This window comes from Camelus ferus, chromosome 14 (genome assembly GCF_009834535.1).
Source record: "Camelus ferus isolate YT-003-E chromosome 14, BCGSAC_Cfer_1.0, whole genome shotgun sequence".
NCBI classification, from domain to species: domain Eukaryota; kingdom Metazoa; phylum Chordata; class Mammalia; order Artiodactyla; family Camelidae; genus Camelus; species Camelus ferus.
The window spans coordinates 65024183-65041949 of NC_045709.1; the positions used below are offsets into that span (position 1 = coordinate 65024183).

General features: G+C 34.0%; 1 protein-coding gene across 1 annotated transcript in view; it reads right to left on the reverse strand.

Annotated features, from left to right (window-relative positions):
- The window catches only part of TDRD3 (tudor domain containing 3), a 151130-nt gene that overhangs the window by 79822 nt on the left and 53541 nt on the right, over nucleotides 1–17767 (reverse strand). Inside the window, 2 exon segments of the mRNA XM_032496899.1 lie at nucleotides 1381–1522; nucleotides 5290–5450. Coding sequence (XP_032352790.1) covers nucleotides 1381–1522; nucleotides 5290–5450 — 303 coding nt within the window.

A 17767-nucleotide genomic window follows, 5' to 3' on the forward strand; every position in this document is an offset into this window, starting at 1 on the left:
TCAGATCCATCACATATTAGCTGTCTAATAATAAATATATGTTTAATAGTTCTTAAAGCCTATTTTCTGATCCATATGGACATAATAACACTCTCTTACAACACTGATACACAGATGCAAAAGCCTAGCACAAGACCGACACACTGTTCAACAATATTTGTAGAACTGAATAAAGATGACACAAACAGAAATTCTGACCTCAAAAAGCTTACAATCTATTAAAGGAGATAATAAATATAATTTTAGTGCTAGGTAAAAAGTAATATTTCTTAATATGAATAAAGTGTTCTAATAATTCAATAAAGGGGCAGTTATTTCACCCTGGGAAAAAGCATGCATTTGATTTGAGTCTAAAAAGCATGGGGACAATATGGCCATGCAGGGATTAGAAGAGAGAAAATAAAATGAATGGCTTAAGAGTGCAAAAGTATTTTTTTCTTTTTCAACAGTACAACTGAGGAAAGCATAGAGAATCAAAAACAGAGTAAGTAGCTCCATATGGCTAGAACAAAATCTATGTGAAAAAATTAAGAAAGTTAAAAAGGTAAACTGGAACTAGGGCTAGATTATAAACAACCTTGAATCCCAGATTAAGGTATTTGAAATAAAAGCAGGGTGTAGCATAGTCTGAGTTATGCTGAAGATAATCTGGCAGAAGTACAATAAAATAAATTAGAAGGTGGAGAAAGGGTATGCGGTGAAACCAGTTATAAGGTTACTGCAAATAGTCCAGGCAAGAGACAAAAAGACTTACAAACTATAGTAACAGCAATGGAACCAGAGAGCAAGGGACTAATAAGAGATCTGACTGCAGTGGATCAAAAGAGCTGGTGGTGAGAAGCAAAGTAGAAGAACAATTTCTACATAACCCAGATGACAAGGAGGATGAAGATACTATTAACACAAATGGTGAAAACATCAACTAACAAGACTATGAAGACAAATGCAACAAGAACCCTTTTGTTATAGTGAAATTCTAATTTGCTTTCATGTGTATCTGTGTGTGTATGTAGATGAGACAAATATATACACATTATTCATATATATGCATGGAAACTTGTTTTCTGCAGAAAGAATTATATACAGATATATTACATATAACTGGTATCTTGGCAGTTTTGAAAAATTGTCACTGAAGAATGACTTTTAAACTATGTAATAAAATGTAACAAATATTGAAAAATTACATGTTTTAGAACAATATGCTTAAATAAAGGTAGATAGTTTCCGTAAAGATCACTGTATTCCATTCTATTCAACTCTGGCCTTTATAGGACTAATTTTACTATTCATTATAGGAAGATCTCCTTAAAATAGAGAATACATAAAAAAAGAGTAGTGTTTTAAAAGTTCAAACCATCCTTCTTAGTTTACACTTACTCTCTGTAATTCCCATTTCTCAATAAGGTGTTCCACTTCACCGCCAAGAACTGTGGTATTAGAATCATTCAAGAGCAGGAATCCATTTTTTATGTCCACAACACCTGAAAGCTTCACTTTAGTTCCAGGTGGTGTATTTAGGCTAAAGCAAAAGCAAAAAAAAAAAAAAAAAAAAAAAAAGAATTAAAATAGGCTGAAGGTCCTCCCCCTAACAGGAATTCAGTCTCTTACTATGACCCAGTAAAATTCTTCAAAATGCACTAACATGAAACCTATTTTTCAGGTGACTGGCTATACAGTATAAATAGGTCATCAGAGAGGAAGTCAGAAGACCAAGTACAAGACTGTCATTTTCTACCTTAATTTTTTCCCACATGTAAAAAAATGTAGACAATAGAAGTCACACCTCACAAATTTGTGGTAAAGATAATTAGAATAAAAGATATGAAAGTACTTTCTCAATTACGCCATGCTGTATAAAAATGAGATTTGCCTTTTTTCCCCTCTGAACTTTGTGCATTTCAAAGGTATATCTATGTTACAAAATTAAATACAGAAAAGGTATCAAACCAGTAACAATCCTAGACAGTTAACATCTATATGAACTACCATCACCCACACAAAATAAGGTTCTTTTTTTGTTAACGATCCAGCTGAAGATCAAATGAGAGTTAGTTTTTCACTCTAAAGCATACTAACTTCAAAAGGATTTCTCCATAATAGGTTAATATTATCAGCTTTGGGGCAAATATTATTACACCATGATCCCTTCTACGAAAAACAGAGAAAAGATGTTTATCCTCCTGCCAATCTTTTGGTAAAGGAAACAACGGAAGAAATTCATTTCATCACACAGTTTATTCTAAAATAAAAGCACATATATGGAGTCCCATCCCACCTCTTCACACTTGCAGCAAGTGGTAAGATACTCCAAATAAAAATAAAGACAGTCCTTAAACACTTATTAAACACTCAGACACTTAAACACTTAGGATAAATTAGAAAATAATGCTGAAAGGCTTCACATTGTCACACTGTCACATTTTTAAAAGCTCATGAAATTCACTGTGTGCTAATAAGTGCAACAACAAATCAATGAAAGCATTGGTATGTGTATCTCCTGTCTATTTGGAAGAAAGATGGTTGATAAAATAGTTACTAACAAGAAGAAATAGAATATGTTTTTAAGGCTTCAAGGACCCCATCAGAGTAAGACATCATCTGTTAAAATTATTCTGAAGACCCCCAAGCTTAATCACTCTTAGTCATCACATGTATCTTACAGAACAAACAGTCATGGACAGCCTTGCCTAACCTAACTCTAAAGTAGAGCTGTGTGTGGTGATGAATGTAGTAGTAAACTTAGCATAGTATCTATCAAACTTCAAGATCGGCAACAACTAAATATAGTTACGCTAAGTAAAGTTTTTCCCAATTTCAGGCAATCAGCAGATTCAGATTTTTTTTGTAACTCTATAATCATCATTTAGGGATTAAAAAAAAAAAAGCTCCAAGGATACCAGGCTGCTATATATACTCTTTATCTCTTAAGAAGTTATTAATGAATTATATCATTTATATAAGATCTATGTGTATTCTTTAAAACCATTAGAAATTATCCAATAATTTCTAATATATTGGTAAAATTGGAAAATGTAACGATAATGTACAAACACCAATTAGCAGTCTAAGAAACTTACATAAGACCTTAAAAAATAGGAAACAAATTAGAGGCATTTAAATTGTGATAATATAACTTTGAAATTAAAAATAATCTGAAAGCAGATGAGCTACTTTTTACGTAAAATGACTGTACCTTTTCCAAACTCTCTCTCTAATAGGTTAAGAGGAAAAAGATGTCTAATTATTTGAAGTTGGACATACAATTTCATTAGGATAATTGATAAAGAGTTCCATTCATCAAATTATAGTTCTATTCCCACAAAAGAATAAATAGGTGCTAAAATTTTAATATAATTTTTATGATATCATCTTCAGGGCCATAACTCTTACTCAGAGAGCATATTTTGATTTAATTACTATTTTTATTGGCACCCTAAAGTACCTACATTCTCTCTCTTCATTGAAATTAAAAAAAAAAAAAAGAACAAAAACAAAAATACAGTGAGAAATAGGGCAGGAGGTAGGATAGATGGGTCGAAAGAAGCACCCCAGAGAAATGCAGTGCCAACTGGAGAAAATACATTCTATACCAGTTCCTGGTTTATCCACTCTAGTGAGTTCTTCTACCTGCCTTCTAAGATAACCACTAACCAAACTTATTCGGAAAATAGTCTCCCAAATTGTTCACAAGTGACAACAGTTTTGTAAGCTGTTGTTTTTACAGCACCAAAAGTAGACATATTACTTCAATGATGAGTGAATGAGAAAGTGGCAATAATTTTTTTCAACAACTGTCAAAGTGTAACAAATTCACACACAAAAAAAACGGTGGACAGCATAAGGGGCCCTCATCTCGGGGTTGATCTTGTGTCTTCATTTACCTCAGAAGAATATACAGCAGTAAAATGAGAGAATGAGCCATTATATGGCAAGTCTTCCTTCTGAGTCATCTGTGAACTCCCTTGGAGGGGGTCTGACTGAATTTGCCAAATGAGGAAAGGCTGTGTTTCTCCACAAAAGTAGGAATCCTTCTACTCTTCAAAAAGAAGACAACAGAATCACTAAGTCAATATACACCTCTTTGTATGAAAGTCAACCTTTTAGAAGAACATATATTTTATCTTCTAAGGAAGGAGCCTCCCTCACCAGAGGCAGACACTAGTTGAAGGAAGGAAAAAAGAAGAGAAATCATTGAACATGGCACACAAGGCCTCAGCCTACCACACTTCTTCCCATATACTACCATCCCAAATCACTTAAGCTCCTCCAAGTGGAACTTTTCACCCATCTGTTGTCAGGGCACCAGTCTTTGCATGTGCTATTTTCCCTCTCATCTCTCTCCAACACCTACTCATATTTTAAGTCACAATACTGAATTCCCTAGGTAGAGGCAATTTTCTGAACTCTGATTCATTTCTGTTGATTTTTTTCTATTATAATCTGTATGCTGTGTGCCTACCTCATTGCCATATAAGCTAGTTGGGTGCAAAATCTAAATTCTTTTTACCTTTGTCCCTCCAGCACCAGAGGCTGGAACACAGTGGATGCTAAATGCTTGCTCAGAAGAGAAGTGTAGTCTAAGTGCTTACGTTACATGAAAAAGCTCAAAGGACACTGAGCAGCAAACATAAGCATATAAAATGACTAAGAAAAAAAGGGGGGTGGTTGCAAATGTCCAAACTGATCTAATGGGGATGCTGAGAATAAAGGAGGCAGTTTCCCTTCCTTCTCACTGCTTTTCTCCATTGCAACAGGCATGACTCTAAAAGCTCTTGTAAAAATAGCCAAAAGAAACATTTAGAAAAATTTTCCTTATGAAATTCTTCTTCCTCTTAGAAAGTCTGGTGGCACACAAACCTCTCTAGCTTTGATCATTTCCCTCAAGAAAACTCATTTGCCTATAAACTTTCTAGATCACTAAACAGTGTGATAGACACAACTAACTGTCAAGGAAGAAACTGTAATATATTTAAAGAAATTCTGTTTGTGCTGGCAACTTTTTAACAACCTAAAATTTACTGATAAAATTGAAAAGATTACTTTTCAGTAAGAACACCTTAAATTTGTTTTTATTACTAACATTGAAAAAAGAAGTAACTAACTCCATTTTAAAATTATTTTTCTAATACAGATAAAATACAAATACAAACTCTTTAATTTCTCCTGAAAAACTGTAACATGCACTTAAGAGTTCATCCTTCTTTACAAAGTTCTTAAAAAAAAATCCATTATGAATAGTACCTTTAAACACTCTGTAACAAATACACAAAATAAAGTGCCAATTACCTTATTTTTGACATGTGACTAAATTCTATTGCTGTGCAAGTTATATGACCATCAGTCATCTGCAAACGCAGCATTCTTGGTGCAGCCTGAGATTCTTCATTATCCTTTGGTGCAGCAACATTGCGAATTTTCTGAATTTGCAAAACACATGGACCTTCAAGCTGTCAAAACACAAAGAATTAAATATCACTTTCTAGCCACAGTTTTGTTTTCACTTATAGTTTCTATTTTCCTTAATGGTTATGCTTTATGATTTATAATGATAACTTCAATTAAGTTCAAATTTTAAATTGTTATATACATCAGTGTGGGTTTTTTTTTTGTAAAGATAAAACTTCAAAAGGGTCTCTTGAAGACTTTAATACATAATTTTGAATTCATTTTCAGAAAGTAACATGAAAAGAAAACTTTAGGGAAAAAGTCATTTTTCTAGATTAAAGGTATATATATTAAAAGATATTTTTAGTCTTAAGTGCTCCAAATTGTTCACTTACATCCCCCTTTTCTACCCATGTACATTAAGGGACATTCTGGAATTAAAGAATTTGGTCATTTTTTAAGGGACATCAACTTTACAGCAACAATTGAAAGGAATGCTTTCTGTTCAAAAACTTCAAGTTTAAAGTATACCCTCTTCTGGAATAAAAAGTACACTCCAAAATTTAAACTATGTAAAATCCAAGAAGTGTGAGCTTTATTTGACTTATTTTCACATTTCCTTTTTAAGTAAGTTTAAATCTAATGCTATATTGTATGCCTGGGCAGTAAGTAGACGAATGTTCTCTCTAGCCATATTTCAATCAAAGGCAAAAATAAAATTGATGGACTAACTAGCTATTAAGTTAAAAGTTTTTGTATAATAAAATGTTTATGGCATAACTAGGGAATGAGCAAAATCTGCTTACCTGTTTGAAAAATAAATTTTAACATAAAGTGACACTTTTTACATTATAAAATATTATACCTTTAAGTAGTATCATACTTACAAAGAAGAAAAGCTACTTTTTTGTTATAAATAGCCTTTTAAGTAAAACCTTTCTGTGTACATTAGTTAATTTATATTTTCAGCAAACAGAAATGTGAAATGATTTCCAAGTCGACGAATTTCTATTATCAGTATTTTGCCCACAAGGATAATTTTGTTATAAATTTAGGCCTAGAGAATATAATTAGAGAAAAGAGACTAAAATTTCATCCAATTTTTAGTTATAAAAAAAATTCCAAGTTGAAAGAAGTCCAAAATCTTTAACAAATAGAAAGAAGCTGCTAATCTAGGATGAACTTTTACTTTTACTTTTGCTAATGTCATTAAAATTAAGATATTTAAATTAAACCACAGGCATGTTATGGTTATTACAGTGTTCATTATTCTCTTTATTTTACTACTTTTAATAGTTTTAGCCTAGACATTGACAAATATTTAGCCTATGCTGCCCAATACATTCCACAAACTACATGTAATCATTTAAATTTACATTTAGATTAATTAAATTGAGTGAAAATTAAAAATTCAATTCTTCAGTCACAGTAGTCACATTGTGAGTGTTCTCTATCTGCACAACACAGATACAGACTGTCTCCATCACTGCACAAAGTTCTACTAGACAATGAATGATGATCTAGACCTGGCCTGTGTTCCAAAATGAGACTCATGCACAGCAGGGAACACACACTCACTGAAGTGTGGGAAGGAAATAATTGTTTCTATTTAATTCTCAGTAAGAAAGAAATTAGACATTCCTAGTATTTCATAATAGAGTGACAAGGGTACCCTCACTCAGTCCGTAAAACATACAAGTCACGAGGCATCTTTACGGAATTTGGGGAGTTCTACACCTTGAGCGTGTTGACATGGCAGCTTCACTGGTCTGTTTGCTTTCGATGTGTTGTGACAAACTGACTTTCATCTGTGTGCAGTTAAATGAATATACAGACTATATTACCTAGTTTTAACCATTAATGCTCACAAAACGGACAGTTGACTTTAAAAGATTCTGCCAAAGAAACACAGATTGAAGTTAATGCCAAGAACGCAATCAGAGGGTAGGAACAGGGCCATTTTTGCTAACCTCCTACATCTGGTTGACCATGAGAACAAAAAGCTGAGGAATGCTAGGGAGGAACACCTGCTCCCAACTCTTGACGTTTCGCAGCAGGCAGCATCTTTACTTATTTAATGACTCCAACTCCTGGCCTCTCCATCCCTTTTAGTGGATTAAATAATGGTCCCTCCAAAAGATATGTCCACCTGGAACCTGTAAACATAACCCTATTTGGGGAAAGAGACTTGGTATACCTAGTTAAGGTCAGCTACGTAAAGATAAGATGATCCTGGATTAGGACAAATGCAATGATGAGTGTCTTAGAAGAGAAGGGGAAATAAACACAAAGACACTGGGTAAAAAGGCCAGGGAAAGATGGAGGCAGAAACTGGAGTTCCACATCTACAAGCCAAGGAACATCAAAGACTGCCCATAGCTCCTGGGAGCTATGAGAGGGGCATGAAACAGACTCTCCTTCAGAGATGTCAAAGGGAACCAATCCTGCTGACACATGATTTTAGACTTCTGGCCCACAGAACTGTGAAAGAATAAATTTCTTTTGTTTTATGCCACCAAGTTTGTGGTAATTTGTTACAGAAGCCTCAGGAAACTAACACACCCATTTATGAAATGACTCACCTGACTGGGAAGAATATACTGCATATTTTGGGCTCATCCTCACCCTTGTTTTTCTTGGGATCTAGGTAGGGACCCTGAAGGAGGAGGTACCTACTCAGCCTCCTCACTGGACAGGCACTGCCATAAGTGAGTGTACAAGTCTGCTGGGTTTGTGGTTCAATTACTGTATTCACTAGGCTCTCCCACCAACACATCTTCCAAATTAATTTTTATCAATAATAAGGTTGATATTTTGGCCCACATCTGCCACATTTTTACTTCTCAGCTGATTCCAAACCGAAGTAGAAAAGGAGGTACTACTTCTTAGAGCCTTCTTAGAAACTCCCAAATTATACACAGTCTTTAGTCAATTCTCAATTTGACTCAGCAGGCCTTAAGACTAGTTCCACAATACAGTAAGCAAAATAGCAGACATAATGATTTTTTTATTATTCAGTTTATTATACTCTGTAGTCAAAAATAGGGAATTACTAGATCCAAATAAACACAACAGAATAAAATGCTAAGATTCTAAGATTCTAAATCCTAACTTTAACCCTGAATCTAAAATCATCTAAAAGCATGCACAAAATTGGATGAATATTAACTTCAAATTCTTTGTTCAACTCGTGTCAAGGGCAACCCTAAAGTAAAAAAAAGATACCAATTTTAAACGAAAATAATTAAAAAATAAAGATTAATCTTTGCCCCAGATTTCTTTAATGTCTGATTTTTTCTTTTACAGGAGCAAGTAAAAGAAATTACCATAAAAAATTTAAATCCGCTCCTGGGCATATATGCAGAAGGAACCCTATTTCAAAATAACACCTGCACCCCAATGTTCATAGCAGCACTATTTACAATAGCCAAGACATGGAAACAGCCTAAATGTCCATCAACAGATGACTGGATAAAGAAGAGGTGGTATATTTATACAATGGAATACTATTCAGCCATAAAAACCGACAACATAACACCATTTGCAGCAACATGGATGCTCCTGGAGAATGTCATTCTAAGTGAAGTAAGCCACAAAGAGAAAGAAAAATACCATATGAGATCGCTCATATGTGGAATCTAAAAACAAACAAACAAACAAAGCATAAATACAAAACAGAAGTAGACTCATAGACATAAAATACAAACTTGTGGTTCCCAAGGGGACAGGGAGTGGGAAGGGATAGACTGGGATTTCAAAATTGTAGAATAGATAAACAAGATTACACTGTATAGCACAGTGAAATATATACAAGATCTTATGGTAGCTCACAGAGAAAAAAATGTGACAATGAATATATATATGTTCATGTATAACTGAAAAATTGTGCTATACACTAGAATTTGACACATCATTGTAAAATGATTATAAATCAATAAGAAATGTTAAAAAAAAAAAAAGAAGAAGAAAGATCTCTAATTCTAACACACAGTATCAAGTATCTGCCAGAAATATTCTCTGAGGCCAAAATAAAAATTTATCCAGGCTTCATTCCTTCCTCTCCTTAGGTAGATGGACAACTCTGTCACCTGAACTAACTAGTCATACCAACCAATGTGGAATATCAGATTTAAATGACAGTATAACTTTGTTAATTTATCGATCATATTAAATAACATTCTTGTTTAAAATCAGACTCGCCAAAGCTTGGATGACATAGAACCACTCATCTATCACATCCAGGTGATCACACCTAGGTAAACAGTTTAAAATTGACAATTTTTGAGGAACCAAGAATCTGTCTATACTTTAAGACATTCTATGATACTATGAAAAATCTGCTGGTCATTTCTTTTTATAATCTTATCAATTTCCTTGAGAAATAAATTTCTCAATATATACCTACCAACATAAGCATCACATTTTCCATCAATCCTAGAAACAGGGCCGTATACGCAGAAAGAAACTATTCACACCCTACCTTACGATCCAAGCAACTGGGTAATGATTCTAGTAAGTTGCCTTGGAATAAGAAATAGTGGTTCTGCCCGTAACTGCTTTGAAAGCCTGAAGTGTAAGTTTTTATGATGCCCTCTTTCTTCCCTACTTCTTTGCTCTGTCAAAAGAACTCAATATAATTTTAACAAAATTTGATATTAATAACGTAGGAGTGAAGCAGGAAGAGATTAAAAAAAAAAAGTATCTTTTGTCACACCCTGTACCATCCTAAAGATGGTATCAGATTCAAAAAAACTGGAGCAAAAGGGAACTGTTTACATAATGTTAGAAATTTCATAACTTTCCCCATGTCACCTATGTAGGTATCTATGGTAAGCCTCAATTTGGAGGACATTTTCCTCCAGAGATCTGTTGGCTTCGGACAGTAACAACACTGCAACTCAGAGACAGCTTAGTGGAAAAGTAGTTAAATTTACTTCAGCCAGAATCTTAACTCACTGCAAGTCGGCAGCACCCCATTAGCTCCATATATCCCTTCTATCAGCTTTCCCGATTCAGGTGCCCAGGATTCCCATGCAGGAATATCAAGAAATATAAAACCACAAGAAAATATCATGACATTCACAAGGAAAAAAGCCACAAAGCCTGAAAATCATTTTTAAAATTTTTTTAATTTAAGGTTCTAAGGAGTTGAGAATTTGGAATTATCAAACACAGACTATAAATAAGCCTAATCTAAAGAATTTATATAAGACTGTGAACCCATTAATTAGGGAATAAATATTCTTCTTAAGCAAATATGCAACAGTGATAAATATATATCAACCCATAATGCAAGCCTCTACAAAATTTCAAATACAGCTATCTTTCAGTCCAAATTCTCTGATCACAATATAACTGAATTAGAAATCTATAACAAAAAGAAAAAAAGGGTAATGCTCTATAATTAAAACAGGTAAAAAAGAAATCTTAATATAAACAGAAAAATATTTAGGACTGAATGATAATGAAAATACCGTGTATAAAACCTTTGAGATATGGTTAAAGCAGTGGCAGGAGAAAAACCGCCTCAAGATGCTTATAGTAGAAAAGAAAGGAAAATAAATGAGTCGAACTAACAAGTTGGGCAAAGAACAACAGAATAACTTCAAATAAGGTTAGAAGAGAATAAAGATAAATTAACAAAACAGCAAACTAAAAATACAATAAAGAGAGTTAACAAAGTCTAGCATTGGTTCTTAGCAAAGACTAATGAGACTGATACTGAGCAAGACTGACCAGGAAGCAGAGAGTAAAGATGCAAATAAACAATTCAACGAGTAATAATAATAATAATAAACATACTTTCAGAAGCAATGAAAAACAATAAAAGAGACCTATGAATACCAATCTAAATGTCCATCAACTGGAGAATGGAAAGAAAAAGGAGTAAACCTACACAATGGAATGCTACTCAGCAATGTACAGTAACAAACTACTGACACATGCTACGTGATGAATTCACCTCAAAAACCTTACACTAAGTGAAAGAAGCCGGATACATACACAACAAAGTATATACTGTATGATTCTATTCATGTAAAGTGTCGACAAAACTCTTATTTATAGAGAAAACATAAAATACACAGATATATTATTAAGAATGGTAAGTACAAGGTAGCAAATTTAAGATCAACATACAATTATCAGTTACTTTTCTATGTACCCATAACAGAAAAAAAGTGTTTTTAAAAACACCATTTACAACAACAAAAATAGAAAGTTCCAGGTATAAAGCTTGCAAAAGATACACAACCTATATACTATCAATAAATTACAAAACTTTATGGAAAAACTAAATAAATGAAGAGATACATCCAAGGGTGTGCTGGAGCCAGCTCAGACCAGTTCACAAGTGCCTGTTACCAGCATTTCTCCCAACTCCAGTTCGGTGATTTCACAGTACAGCTTAAAATCAGCCACTGCAGGAATTGTTATACTATGAGCAGTGGCAAATACTATAATATGAGGGCTTTTCTCACTCTCTTCAGAGAGGCAGCTTACCAGTATTTCACTAGTAATTAGGTATCGTAAAGATATCAATTGTCTTTAAGCTGAGAGGCAGATTCAAAGCAATTTCAATCAAACTGACTTGACCTATTTTAAGAAATTTGATCATTTGATTCTAAAATTCATATTGGGGAGGGGGCTGGTCAGGGACAGAACAGCCTGAGGAAAAAATAACATATTTTACAACCAAAAGATTAGAAAAATTTTATTTTACCAAGTGCCACAAAAGACATGGATCAACGGGATTTCCTATCTGCTCCTGAAGGTAATACAAACTGGAACAACCACTTTGGAAGATAATTTGGCATTATCTTGTAAAGTTGAACATTGGCCTACTCTAGCACACAGTAATTCAATTCCTGGTTACGTTCCCTAGACAAACTCTTACACACATGCATCAAGAAAAACGCACAGGTTTGCTCCAAGAAACAGTAGTAGTGCATCTACTACTTAAAGAAAAAAGAAGAAAGAGAAACACACCTGCATGTCCATCAACAAGAGAATGAATAAGTAAATTATGGTAAGAAAGTAATAAATAAAAAATGTTTATACAGCTTAATATTACACAAAAGAAAAAATAAATGAATATTAGGTATATGCAACATGAGCTAGCACACTGAATGATAAAAGCAAGTTACAGCAGGCAATGTTACCATTTTTTAAAGCTTAAAAACAAAACATATTGTATAGAAATAATTACCTACGTAACTAAAATATTTCTTTTAAAAGTCAAGGAAAGCTAAACTCAAAATTCACAGCAATCATTTCTTGGTGTCTGGAGGAGGAAGAGCTAGGGCAGGTAGGTAGGTACAATGGTATTGTAAGGTTCCAGTTCTCACGTCAGGCTGGGCCTTCACAGTGCTCACTTCATTATTAAGCTTCAAAAGATATATGTTTGTATATATCAAAATATTACATTAAAATTGCTTTCAAATAACTTAGATAATATTTTAAAATTAAAACACTGGATAATCTACAGAAGTGCCAAAAGAATTAGAGAACTAGCTTTGTAGCCTTCACAGCAAGAAAAAGTGAAAATCAAACCACAGAACTGGTTTGATGGCAACAGTGTGTTGATAAAATAGTTTGGGAATAGGAAGGTGAGAAAAGAAGCCCTAATTTGTAGCACTGCCAATTTCCATGATTGATTTCAACTACTGAACTCTAAATAGGGAAGAGATGCTGACTATCACCGGTCATGATCCAGCACTTGGCAAGCATCTAGCCCTAGACCTTGTACCACCGATCTCACTAGCCCTGGACTCTTTCCCCGGACTGCTGTAGCGATTACCCTGGAAACTCAACCTTGCTGTCGCTTCTACTATTACCAGAGAGGATTCGCCACAGTTTCCACTTTTCTGTGTAACTAACGCATCTCCTTGTGCAGCTATACCTGACTAGCAGAGCTGAGGTACATGTGCACAGCACAGCTGCAAAGGAGGCGAAAGAAAAAGTACCTGGCATTTTCTTCACCACCACCCAGATGGGAAGATAGACAATTCCCTCAAACACAGGAAGACAATTCAGGTTCCAGGAATCATAAATGCTAACTACATTTATTTTCCATGTACCATTATCAGTCAAGAAGATTTTGTCAAGCTCTATTTTCTATAGTTTGTACAATAAAATATCTTTTTTTGGTAGTTTTATTTTCCAAATAGAAACAGCACTAAATATGGTGTGTGTGTGAATGCGTGTTATGTATGCATGGACATAGATACATAATCTTTATACACATTCCACATACACCCTCCCACCCTAGGATTTTATACATGCCCCCAAAGGGCATCTGCCTGTCCCTTACTGAGAACCACAACTCTAAAAACTAACAGTCTAGCAAGAAAAGCAACCTCTCCACCTCACCCTACCAAGCTCCCCAAGCTGAGATGGCTGCCCCTTCCTTGTATGTACTTCCAATATAGCATTTGTGGTACTATACTGACACTGTTGGATTCTTGATCTCTCATTAGGCTACACGCTCCAAGAAGGCAGGGGCTGTCCTGTTGATGTCTGCATCCTCTGCACTTAGCACAAATAAACACTCAAAAACTGTTTGATAAAGAAATTTCCTTGTGTTTTTACTATAATTTATTTAGCAATTCTAGATACACCAGAAAATTTGGCAGGATTTTTACTTAAGGTATTTAAATTGCCTCTAGAACGAAAAAGTATATTCGGATCATTTATGTGTCTTAAATGAGAAAATTGAGAGCAGAGGGTAAAGTACTTTGACAGAGGTTTCTCAGCCAGTTAGGGGCAGAATTAGAATTCAAACTCTGATCTGCCTCACACCAAAATCTGTTTTCTTTTTACTACACACTCTGAAACTGTGATAAAATGTGTTACATACTAAAAACAGATGTAAGTATAAAGGGCAATGGGAATTAATTCTGTTCAGAAAAGATCAAGCTAATTAGAAGAGAAGTGGCATTCAAGCTGGAATTTGAACAATAAATGACAGTTTGCCTGGCAGCTGAGGGAAGGATATTCCATTCACATGACAATTACTAAGATGCCGTGGCAACAAAAGACTGATTTTAGAAAAGCTACAGTTCCCTTAACTCTAAAGTAAACTAGAGGGTTGTAATAATTTCTATTTTTCAGTGCTGCTCTGAAGAAAACATATAAATTATTTAACATGGGACCTGGCACAAAGTAGGTTCTCCATAAAGAGAAAGAGGAAGTGAAGACGTGTTTACTGAAAACCAGGGTTCTCCTAAGTTAGGAACTTGTACCAATAAAGGAAGGTCAAGAGGGAAGCAGTCAAAAGCATCAGGAATATTTTTAAGAAATAGTTTTGAGAAGGAGTTCCTAATCCTGATCTCAAATTTTTCAAGTGATATTCATACACATCAAGAGAGTTTAAATGGAAAAATAAATAAATAAATGATAAAAGAAAAACTTTCTGAATCAGAAATATGGTGGTATTATACTAGAAGAAGATCTAAACATTTCTACCCCTTAGAAAATTAAAAAACAGGGTATTATAAATGCCTGGTAATTGACAAACAGATAACATAATCTTGAATACGTTTTCCCAAACTTGAGATTCCCTGTAAAAAGCATCAATGTTTACATCAAAGTAACGGCACAGCACATAATTCAATCAGGCCAATGAATTACAAGGAAAACATTGTGGGACTCCAGTCAAAATCAACACTTCTTCCAGTGTGTCATTTGCCTATTTTCATACATCTATCCTTCACCTCTCTAGCTTTTTGTTCTGTGAGAGAATTTTTTTAAAAAGTGAAGTTTGTTTTCCAAGTATCAGAAGAGTATCCGTCTAACATATACTGTCACACATATACTGTTATGTGCAGTTTGTTTTTAAACTCCACAGAAGTCCTATTAATAATTACCAATAAGCACTTATAAATAAAGCATGGTAAGATCAGCGTCTCAGTAATCCATTTTTCTAAAATTAAAAGTTCATGTTTAATTTTAATAATTCACTAAAAGGAACACATCGTTATTACTTAGCATAGAATAGGTTAACATATATGAAACACGATACAATTTATTTAAATTAAAACTTAAAACTTTTTAAAATCACTTTTCTTTTTAAAAATATCCAAGTTCTATACTGAGGGTGACAGGGCATTCACTTTGAATTTTAAAGCAATGAAGCCATCTTGTGGTTGATGTCAGTATTGCTAAGGCTTTGAGAAGTCACTTCTATTTGGAAAACTTAGGTCTTTAATCAGTGTTTTACATTTAAAAAGGCATATACAACCTTTTAGTCCTACAACTTAGATGGAAAAGTAAACACAGATCTGAAAAGTCTCCTGTTACAGCTCCACATTAATGCATAAAATTCTTATATAGCTGGACTGATAACAGGGCATTTTTACATTAATCTATATTTTACAATTAACTTCTACACCTTGTTTCAGAGGCAAAAGCTATGAAAATAACTACAGCAAAATATTAAACTTGGATAAGAATGTGAAAAATATTAAACAGTTATAGGAAGTATAGTTTTATTCTCTTTTTGTCAAGACTTTTTTCCATGATTTTTAGCTCATAAGCCACCATGTTCCAGGACCTTGTAAAATCTAGAAATACAAAGTCCGCCCTAAAAAACTCAGAAGTTGCAGCATATGGCTACCCCAGCACATATTGCTAACAATCTTTATGGCCTGAAAATCAAACACAAACTGCCTACGGGGAATTCCAGCTTAGGCTTAGATAAGCCTGGAGAAAATTGTCATCTTCCCACTCTCACCAATTTCAAATTTGTCTGCAACCTTTGCATCAGGGTTACGGGCAACCTTATGGAGAAAATATGGGAAATGCAAAATAATGTTAAGAGAATGGGAGGAAAGAGAAAAGAATGTGAACAAAACTGTTATATTAATTAATAATAAAGTTACTTGTATTTGTTGCCATTCTATTTCGAGCCTGGCCCCTAAAGAATAAGCTTCCAATGGGGTTAAAAGACACGGGACCAGGGCCCTTTTAAAGGGACCACACAAGACTAATGGAAGTAGCTCCCCGAAAGCCTGCTCTCTTCTCTTGCTGCTTAAGTATTTGCCTCTTAAATACTGGCACAAATGCTCTCCAAATGTCACTTTTTCCTTTGGCTTTCTTCCTCTGAGGAGTAGCAATATCACAGGCAGGCTTGGAACTTAGTGTAAATAGTCAGAGCAGGACTTTGGCCTACTTTGATTCTCTTACACTAATAAAGTTCTGCCTTAGGGTTTGGGGCCAAAACCCAGTCAGTTATAAAGTATCCATTTGCCTTCCTTCATTTACTGAATTCCCTTGGAGATCCTTCAGTAGCAAAATACCCAACTGACATAGTAAATATTCATGCATTCTTAGATCTCCAGGACAAAAACACCACCCTAGATGGCTCATAATCCTCAATACCTGACATACACATTGCACTACATTCAGTATGTCACATATATAATTTAATTTAAATCTGGCAAGATTAAACAACTTGCCAGAAGTCACAAAAACTTATAACAAGCGGGAGAATCAGGATTTAAATCCAGCCCAATAATTCTAAAATCTGAATGTGTGCAATATGCTACCAGCCCTCGTGTTCCAGTCTCCAAGGCCACACCACATCTGAAGCACATCAAAACCACTCCTCTTCTTCCTGGGACAGCTAGTCCAGCTCACATTTTACATACTCTGTCTAAATTAGTTTTTGGAAAATTCATGTCTAGTATGATCTATCTGGAAGATCACTAGGTAAAATCCAGTTATTTCATTCATTCGTTTTTGACTATAAAAAGAAAATAAGAAAATAATATTTTATACTAAAATCTAGCATGTTCAAGGAACAGGCAGATTACTTACTCAAATCAAAGCAGATTACCCTGCTTATCTTATACACAGATTAAAATAAATTTAATTTTTTAAATTTAAAATTTATTTTAAACAAGAACTATAAGATACATAATTTAGAAACTGGAGCATGTCTTTATAATGATTCCATTACCATTAACATGCTGAAGTGCGGCGTAATGAAGTACTCCAATAAAGACACAAATAAAGTAACTTTTATTGTATTAGTCTTATTTTACAAAGCAGCTTAGGTAATTCTTGTCAAAAATACATTCCTTAAACATTTACTTTGGCCTAAAAGTAGTTATATTTTTATCTAACGTATGAAGTTTTAACTAAAAGCAAATAAAATGAGTAATTTTTGTGGGTTGGCTTCTAAAATTTCTATTACAGTTATTTTCAAAAATATTAAGAGAATTATATTTGGTGTCAGAAGCAGGTAATGAATTTATGCTGTACACCAGAAATTGACACAACATTGTAAACTGACTATATACTTCAATAAAAAAGAATACAAATTAAGAAAAAAAAAAGCAGCAGGTAATGAAAGGAAAAATATAATCAAAGGGGAAAA